This window comes from Ailuropoda melanoleuca, chromosome 8 (assembly GCF_002007445.2).
Source record: "Ailuropoda melanoleuca isolate Jingjing chromosome 8, ASM200744v2, whole genome shotgun sequence".
NCBI lineage: Eukaryota > Metazoa > Chordata > Mammalia > Carnivora > Ursidae > Ailuropoda > Ailuropoda melanoleuca.
Genome location: NC_048225.1, coordinates 104,505,299 through 104,514,401, shown reverse-complemented (window position 1 = coordinate 104,514,401; position 9,103 = coordinate 104,505,299). Strand labels below are relative to the sequence as shown.

The 9,103-nt window shown below is 55.9% G+C and overlaps 1 protein-coding gene and 1 long non-coding RNA gene across 2 annotated transcripts in view; both read left to right on the top strand.

Moving 5' to 3' along the window:
- The window catches only part of NUAK2 (NUAK family kinase 2), a 27,604-nt gene extending 25,487 nt beyond the window's left edge, over positions 1–2,117 (top strand). The window contains 1 exon segment of the mRNA XM_034667122.1: positions 2–2,117. Coding sequence (XP_034523013.1) covers positions 2–1,005 — 1,004 coding nt within the window. The 3' untranslated portion in view covers positions 1,006–2,117.
- Positions 2,118–6,207: 4,090 nt separating this feature from the next.
- Positions 6,208–9,103, top strand: part of LOC117803461 — a 5,009-nt gene continuing 2,113 nt past the window's right edge. The window contains exons 1-2 of the long non-coding RNA XR_004627360.1: positions 6,208–7,180; positions 8,035–8,135. This is a non-coding gene — a long non-coding RNA (uncharacterized LOC117803461). The remainder of the gene's footprint in view (positions 7,181–8,034; positions 8,136–9,103) is intronic.

Here is a 9,103-nt window from a genome sequence, read left to right as displayed (position 1 = left end):
GGCATCCTCAAACACAATGGCAAGTTCTCCTGCACGGCCCTGGAGCGCACAGCCCCCACCACCTTCGGCTCCTTGGATGAACTGGCCTCCCCTCACCCCCTGGGCATCCTCAAACACAATGGCAAGTTCTCCTGCACGGCCCTGGAGCGCACAGCCCCCACCACCTTCGGCTCCTTGGATGAACTGGCCTCCCCTCACCCCCTGGGCATCCTCAAACACAATGGCAAGTTCTCCTGCACGGCCCTGGAGCGCACAGCCCCCACCACCTTCGGCTCCTTGGATGAACTGGCCTCCCCTCACCCCCTGGGCATCCTCAAACACAATGGCAAGTTCTCCTGCACGGCCCTGGAGCGCACAGCCCCCACCACCTTCGGCTCCTTGGATGAACTGGCCTCCCCTCACCCCCTGGGCATCCTCAAACACAATGGCAAGTTCTCCTGCACGGCCCTGGAGCGCACAGCCCCCACCACCTTCGGCTCCTTGGATGAACTGGCCTCCCCTCACCCCCTGGGCATCCTCAAACACAATGGCAAGTTCTCCTGCACGGCCCTGGAGCGCACAGCCCCCACCACCTTCGGCTCCTTGGATGAACTGGCCTCCCCTCACCCCCTGGGCATCCTCAAACACAATGGCAAGTTCTCCTGCACGGCCCTGGAGCACACAGCCCCCACCACCTTCGGCTCCTTGGATGAACTGGCCTCCCCTCACCCCCTGGCCCGGGCCAGCCGCCCCTCAGGGGCTATGAGTGAGGACAGCATACTGTCCTCTGAGTCATTCGACCAGCTGGACTTGCCTGAGCGGCTCCCTGAGCCCCTGCTGCGGGGCTGTGTGTCTGTGGACAACCTCATGGGGCTTGAGGAGCCCCCCACAGATGGCCCTGGAAGCAGGGGCCTGAGGCGCTGGCGGCAGGACCCTCTGGGGGATAGCTGCTTTTCCCTGACAGACTGCCAGGAGGTGACAGAGGCCTACCGACAGGCACTGGGGGTCTGCTCAAAGCTCAGCTGAGGGAGTGGGGGGGTGGGCACTGCCCCACCCCGGGCAAGTTCTACAATGCAGCTGGCTGCACCCTGAGGGGAGACTGCCACGTCCCCCACCTCCCAAGACTAGCCCCCCCGGGCCAGAAAGGCTAAGCTGGTTTGCAGTTGAGCCCCGGAGAGGGCTGGATGGGGAGTGGGCAAGTAAAGCACACGGAAGGTTCAGGTCTTCAGCCCTGTGGACCCGAGAAGACAGTAGAGGGGAAGCTAGTAGAGAGAGAGAGAGAGAGGGGAAGGCCTGGGGTCAGCCCAGGTGGCCCCCTACCTGTTCACGTGGTAGGGTAGAGCCACAGACATCAGGAAAGAGCACACGCTCAGAGCCTGTCTCCTTGCACTGACAAGTTTTGTGCATGGTGACTTCCTGCCAAGGTGGGGGATGGAAACCCTTGCCCTATGGGCCCCATCCCCACCTGCCGCTAAAACTGGAATGTGGCACGCCCTCATGTGCCCGGGGTGTCCTGGGAATGGTCTCCTAGGGGGTACCCTTCCTTATATATCTCAGCAGTAAGAGAACACGTCTATCTCCTCGAAGGTTCTCTCCCCTTTCCCATCCTCCAAACCCGGCCCAGGCCTCCCGGAGTCGCTGCTAGGAATCTGAAAGACTTGAAAAGGTTCAGCCTGCTGCTATCGGACTTCATCTCACGGGCCCGGATTCCCCTGGACCCCACCATGGACCTCCAACACTCTAAACTTCTCTGGCCTCCACGCTGCTCCTGCTACTGAGAATGGATGTATCCATTGCTCTGGGCTTCCAGGACCCTGGAATGCCCTTATTTATTTTTATGTGTTCAGCTCTCTGTTTTTATAAAAGTGAATCTAGCTGCTTTCAATAATGGGAGTACCATGTTCTGGGACAATCCACTGTGACGTCTAATTTTTGTGAACAGGGAGGTCTTTTTGCAGTGATTCCTTACTGATCATGGAAGCGCGGGTATCAACCCACGAGTCCCACTGCACTGTCAGGAAGGCGTCTCTGGCTCCCTCGCTCCGTGCCCTGACTCTGTCTACCTGATGGTCCCTCTTCCTTCCTCTGTGGCCAGAAGGAACCACTCCATTAAAAACCAGAACCGTGATTGGAAAATAGCCTCTGTTGTTCTGTTCGGGTAGGTGGGGTGAGGTTTCAGCTTCCTCTTAACCCACACTCCCCCTGGGCTGTCACAGGTGGGATCTGGAGCACCTGCTTCGTACAAAAACAAAACACAACTACCACAGAAGCCCAGCTCTTAGCTCCCAAAGGCTCCCGGAAGACAGCCCTCCGCAGTTCCTGCCCGTTAAGCAGGTGGGGGAGCCCGGACGGCCGTTCCCAGTTTGCTCTTCTTGCCTTCAGCATTAAAGGAAGAGCTGGGTTTGGTGGCTTAAACACAGCCCCACCCCCACCCTCCCTCATCTCCCACCCCTCCCCCAACCATCTCAGTTCCCTGCAACTTGAAGACACCCCCTCCGCCTTTATTCTCTCCCTCCAAAGAAATCCCCTTTCCTCCACTGCTGGGCAGTTGCTACCCCTCTGGCCCCACGCCGCCCCGCCTCCTCCAGGAAGTAAAGAATGCTTGGAATGCCCCCCTCGTTGGCCTGCCCTCTCAGCCCCCTGTGGAGCATTCCCCAAACGCCAGCTCCATTGAGAAACTCCCAGGCTCCGAGCGCCAGGATGAAAGGGAGGATGAGGACAAAGTGCAGGCCCGCAGCCGGCTGGCTCCGGCTTCAAGCGGGCTCCCTCCCCCACTCCCTCCCCTGCTCCCTCCCCGCAGCTGGCAGTCACTGGCCCCGGAACATCCCCAGTCCCGGCCAGCTCCGCAGCACACCTGTCCTCCTGCCGGCCGTCAGCGCCTGCCGGGGTAGAACATCTGGACCTTCCCTGCTCCTCCCTGCATCAGGGGGGCAGGCCCAGTCTCGGGGTGTGGGGAGGAAGTGAGGAGGCGAGGCCACTAACGGGGCCAAGATGTGAAAGCAAACCAGAAGTTACCTAGGCTACACCTGGGGTTTTGCAGTTGGGGATCTTGGAGGTCTGGAAAAATACGGAGGGTCTTTACCCTCCACAAGCATGCCGTTCCGCTTGGAGCTGGCTGTGCTCACGTATTCAGTCAACTCTGGAGTCGAGCCCTATTTGTGGGCTAAGCTCTGTGGCAGACTAGGCGAATTGCTGTGTCCCCAGTTGCGCACTTAAGATCTAAGCCTCAAGGGGCACCTGGGTGGCTCCGTCGGTCGAGCTGCGTATTCTTGATCTCAGCTCAGGTCTTGAGCGCACTGTAGTGAGTTCGAGCCCGGTGTTAGGCTCTGTGCTGGCCATGGAGCCTACTTAAAAAAAAAAAAGGAAAAAAAGGAAAAAAGATCTTGTCCTCAGGGAGGTTGCAGACTGGCCAGCAAGCTGGCATGCATAAAAATACATAAAATTCAAAAGAGAAATTGGTGTCAATTCAGGTGATGTTGAAAGGGAGTTTGGATAACCGAAAAGCATTGTATCTTAAAGAGATAATAATGGGGCGACCATTTATTTGGTACTTTCTATTATATTTTTTAAAGATTTTATTTATTTATTTGAGAGAGAGAGAGGGAGAGAGAGCACAAGCCAGGGGGAGGGGCAGAGGGAGGAAAGACTCCCTGGGGAGTAGGGAGCCCATCCCAGGATCCTGAGATCTAGACCTGAGCCGAAGGCAGACGCTTAACCAACTGAGCCCCCCAGGCGCCCCTGTGAAGTACTTCCACATCAAGCACTTTATATGTGTTATTTAACGCTCATGAGAGTGTCATTACTTCAGTACAATTTTTATCATTCTCATGTCACGGAAGAAGAAGTTAAGTAACTTGCCTGGCTATCACGTGGAAAAACCAGAAGCCAAATCCAGGTCTATGGGATGCCAAATCCCAGCAGGGGTGGGGGGAATGGAGCTACGAATACTTACAAAAACTTAGGGAGCATCTTTTGTGCACCAGGCTTTTTTCTAGGCACAAGGAATCTGGCAATTCCCTTCGCCTGAAATGCCTTTCCCTAGTCTCCACAAGCCCCAAAAGGGAACTGAGAAAAAAGAGGGTAGGTGGGAGTGGGGGGAGGGGAGAAGCTGAAATTGGGGGGGCTGGATGGGAGAGGGGGGAGGCCACAGTGGAGGGAAACTGGCAATGTGGTGGAAGGAGAGGCCACAGCCCCTGCAGCCCTGTCCTATCAGCATTATCTGGGAAGGGGGTGGGGTGCGGGGAATTTCTGGGAAGGACAGGGAACAGAGGTGTTTGGTCCTGAGGTCTTTGTCCTTCTTGGGGTCTGTTTGCTTGTGTCTTCGGAAGTCAGGGGTGGGAGCAGTAGGCAGGAGAAGAGGTGGGCATGGGGGAAGCCTGCTGGGGAAGAATCTAGATGGGAAGAGATAGTCTGTTACCCTAGCTCCAAAGAGACCCAGACTCCTGGCTGTGGATTCCATGCAGCAGGGCCCTCTCCTCACCAGCCAGGGAGCTTCATACCAAAGACATTCCAGAAAGCAGGTTCAGAGAGATGACGCTGGGCCCCCGGGGCAGAAGGCTAGAGCCCTAGGAATATTCAGTGCCACATCAGTGCTTCCGGAATGTGAATGGGGAGCGACAGGGGAGGGGGGGCTACTGGGAGATAGGAAAGGCCTTCTGAAACCGAGAGAAGAAACATCTTCGTCAGAATCCTGTCCCATTCTTGGTCCTTTCCTGGAGCAAGTCCATCCAGGCTGTCCCTGAGTAGAAATCCCCTTGCTGGGCGGTACTGAGACTCCTCTGTGTGGAAGGAAAGAAACCCCCCTGGCATGGTAGCCTGTCCTCCCTCCCCGGCCCCGCCCCGCCCCGTCAGGATGACCCCTTGGTTTCTGCAGGAGGCCTGCCCCAGCCCTCCTGGGGAGCTCACATGAAGGGAAAAGGGCAACCAGGGTGGACCCAGGACAAAAGACTAGCTGAAGAGCCTGGACATGTTTCGGCAGAAGAGGGCATTTTTAAGCATTATGGGAAACCACATAACAGATGACAGGGGTGGTCTTGTGAAGATGTGAGTAGGCTTGTAGGCTCGGGGCTCGGAATGTAGGACCGAGACCAACGGGTAGGAGCTGCTGAGGCGCGGGATTCCCTTAAATAAGGCAATCATCTGCAGAAAGCGTTCCTTCATCCCTTCAGGAAGGATTTGCCTACAGAGGGCCCGCAGCGTGCACGGGTTCAGGCTCTGGGAGATATGTCCGTGAACAAAACCGGGGGAGGTTCTGTGCAAAGGGAGGGCGTGGCATAATCTGACTTTTTTTTTTTTAAGTTCCTCTAGCTATGGGTTGAGAATAGCTGGGGGTGGGGTGGGGGGAGGGTCTGGAGGACTGAAAGGAGGACTTCCGTTAGCTGAGACAGAAAAAGGTTTCAGGTGGGGAGATCGAGGGAGCACTTGGACCTCAGTGCAGATAAGAGGTATAAAGAGTCTGGAATCGGGGCAAGAGTTGTGAGTCGGGTGAGAGACAGAGATTTAGCAGTTGTTGCTTGAAGAAATTCCTGCTTTGGGTGCAGACTAGACAATCTGCCCGAGTCCCCGAGTTATGAAGATCCTAGGAGTTCATGGGCTCAGAGAGCAGGTGTCTCCATAGCTGACCGGCTGCTGGAGAGCTTGGAAGTGGGGGCGGTGGGTGGTGCTGAGCCAGGGGGCAGTTTTGCCTGGTTGGGTTCAGCTTTCCCCTCTTGAAGAGGACCAAGGGGTTTCTCTTACGGATGGGGGAGAAGGCTGGAGGGAAATGGTCCTTCATATAGTGGAAACTTCCCGGGACTCGGTTTTCCCATCTGCACAATGAGAGGGCTGTACTAAACAGTTCTCAAGGCCCTCCAGCACTGGAACTTTGGCACTGCCTGTCTTCGAAGGCTTTCACGGGTTTCCTAAAAACGTTGGGAATGTTGCCCTTGGGTCAGGATTCTGCCTCTGACCTTGGCAAAGGGGATGGAAGTCGCTTTGTGCCACCAAGGCTGGGAGAAAGAGCCAGCTCCCTGACTGCCAGCCGGGCCTTCCTGTGTTTTGGAATTTCCTGTTTCAGATCATGGGGGAGCTTGAACCCTGCCCACGGAGGCCCAGGGAATCTGCATTTTAACAAGCCTGGCAAGTGGCTCCAATCACACCGGAGGTAGAGAATTTACTCCAGGTGAGGACCTGAAAACTAGCACTTGGAGTAAGTTCCCCACCGCTGGTGTGATTGGAGCCACTTGCCAGGCTTGTTAAAATGCAGATCCCCTGGCCCTCGGTGGGCAGGGCTCAAGCTGCTGCCTTTAAAGGAATCTCACACCGCTGGGCAGGCAGTTTCTCTCCGGAACACAAACCTTTCTCTGTCATTCTGCCTCCTTCTGGCTCTAAAATTCTCCGCTCACTGAAAGTCCCCCATCCTTTTCAGTCATCTCTTCCCGGATCTCTGCAGCCTCCAATCCCCTCCCCGAGCTAATCTCACCTTCTCAATGAGCTAATCCCACCGTCTAGATGAGCTAATCCCACCTTCTCGGTGTCACCATGTCACTGTTTACCCTCTCCAGGGGCCTTTAGGTCAAGCTGGGGGAAATGAGTCATCCCCTCCAGTGGGGGAGGGGGCTTCAAGTCCATAAATGGGCAAAAGCTCTGATTTCAGCTTTCTGTCCTCAGGAAAGGACCAGTCTCTCCCCTCCATCATCCTCCTCCCCCCTCCCCAGAGGAATTCCCCAGAGACAAGGAAGGCGTGGGGTGGGGAGGCTGGTGTTGACCAATGGAATTCGAGAAATAGTCCAGCTTTTTAGGGAGATAGGTTCCAGTTTGACTCAGCTTCCCTGATAAACAGACGCTGCCGGCCAGGATTTTCCCAGCCCACGAGGCCAAAGGCCCATTTCCGGGTGGAAGTGTTCAGCTCTGCCTTTGGAGTTGAGGGCCCAGCCAGCACCACCCCTCCCTACACATCCCTGCTTTCTCCTCATGACCAGAATGCCAGGCTGCACTGACCGGGGCTGGGGGGTGGGGGGGAGTGGGCTCTGCACTGCGAGGCCTCTGGACTCAGTTACTGTCTCGGGATTGGCCACACTCCCCACCTGGAAGCTGGGGGGAGAGGGTGCCATGACCTTTCACAGCTCCCCGTCGGACGCTGCATCACCCTCCTCGCTTGGCCTGCAGTGTCTCTCAGGCTTCCTGACCCCCGCCTGTGATCACCGCTGTGTCCGCCAAGCAGGTGGGTGCTTCATCCTCGAAGCAGGCCGGCCACTGGTACGGATCTTCCCCCGTTAAGGGGCACTGCCCTGCCTCCCACCCCAGTGCCCAGTCCCCCGTGACTGGAAACGCCACGGGAGAGGCCTGGTGCTGCCTGAGGGGAGCTAGGTGCCAAGTTTCTTTTGAGTCCTTTGCACCCTTCAGGGTCTGGGTCAGCCCTGATGCAGAAATCTGGCTTCCCGCAGGCTGAGGGGCAGACTTGCAAAGCTCCAGATGCAATCAGAATGCCAATTCAGTGACTTACAATGACAAATGTAACGGCTGTCAAACCAACCAGATCCTTGGGTTTGCTGACGAGCTCGTTCTCTGTCTGTGGACCGTTTCATGGAAGGGGAAGCCAAAGGTCAGCAGGAAGGAAACTTGGAGAGCACGGCAGGCGGGCCGGGAATGCTACAGAATGGGCTTCACGGACTGCCAGGCTCTCCTCTGCCAGGACACCCTTCCCCAGTGCAACTCTGGGGAGAACCCCACCCACATCTTTGGGGTGACAGAGAGACACTCTCACTGGCCTGACTCGTCCTTTCTCAAGGCAGAGCACATTACAAGTGTTTAAAGAGTCCCTTTCCTAGTTCGCTCCCCACCCGTCATATTGCTTCAGGGGTCAAATGAGACAGCTCACCCACACGCCCTGTGAGCAATACTCATCAGAGAAAACCAAAGGAGTGAGAGTATGTGCTCAATAAATGTTTAATAAAGGGTGTCCACCTGCTTTGCAGGCCCCAGCCTCTTATAAAGGGGAATCTGATAGTTAAATCAGTGAAAACCCATCCCCTCATAAACCCATCAACAGGTATTGAGAACTTACTATTGTTCTAGGTGCCGTGGAAAATACAGAAGCAATAAAGGGATGGTCCCCTCCCTGAAGGAATTCCTATATGACGAAGTTGAAGCCATAAAGGGACACCTACGGGGTGATGGTGAGCAGTGCAAGTGGGTGTGCCAAGGGTGTGTGTCCCGCACAGATAATGTGTAAAATGCTCAAGTCCCACTGGACTTGGCTGTGATGGGACCACTAGTGTGGACGAGGGACCTGCCGCTGGCTGTGTGCAGTCCTCACTCTTTGGTCCCTAGGTTCGTCAGTAGAGGGATAAGCGTTGCTGACGGGGGGGGGGGGGGGGGGGGCCCNGGGGGGGGCTCCAAGCGCCCAGGTCCTAAGGCAGGCTCTCGAAGCCACCGAGCTGCAATGTGAGAAAGCCACAGCCCGTGTTAGACTCGCTCCCACCCCATCCAGCTGTCGAGGGAAACAGGGAGGGTCAGAGGGAGCAGACACACAGCAGGTAGGGATAGGGGAGAAAGCTGGTTACCTCCGTCCCTCCCTCGCCAGCCTGGGTTGGGGGTAGAGTGGGGCAGCAAGCGGCAGGCTCATCCACCCGTTCCCAAGGAGCCCCAGCTACCAGCAGGCTCATCCATTCTTTTCTCCCTGCCTGGAGGGGTTTACCTTCTTTATTTTTTATTTACTTTAAAGGACTCCTTATTTATTTTAGAGAGAGAGAGTAAGCAGGGGGAGGGGCAGAGGGAGACAGGGAGAGAGAATTTCAAGCCGACTTGCTGTCAACTCGGGGCTAGATCTCACAATCCCGAGATCACGACCTGAGCCAAAACCAAGAGTCGGACAACCAACCGACTAAGCCACCCAGGCGCCCCTGGTTTACCTTCTTTAGATGCTTCTCAGAGCCTCGAAATGAGGCAGAGCTGCAAATCTCTCTCTCTCTCTCAGCTGAGTCAACTTCGTCCACTTGTGTCCCATGCCCAGGCCCCTTGGATCAGCATTTCACTAGACCCACTTCCCTTTCTTTTCTTTCTTTCTCTTTCTTTCTTTCTTTCTTTCTTTCTTTCTTTCTTTCTCTTTCTTTCTTTCTTTTTCTTTCTTTCTTTCTTTCTTTCC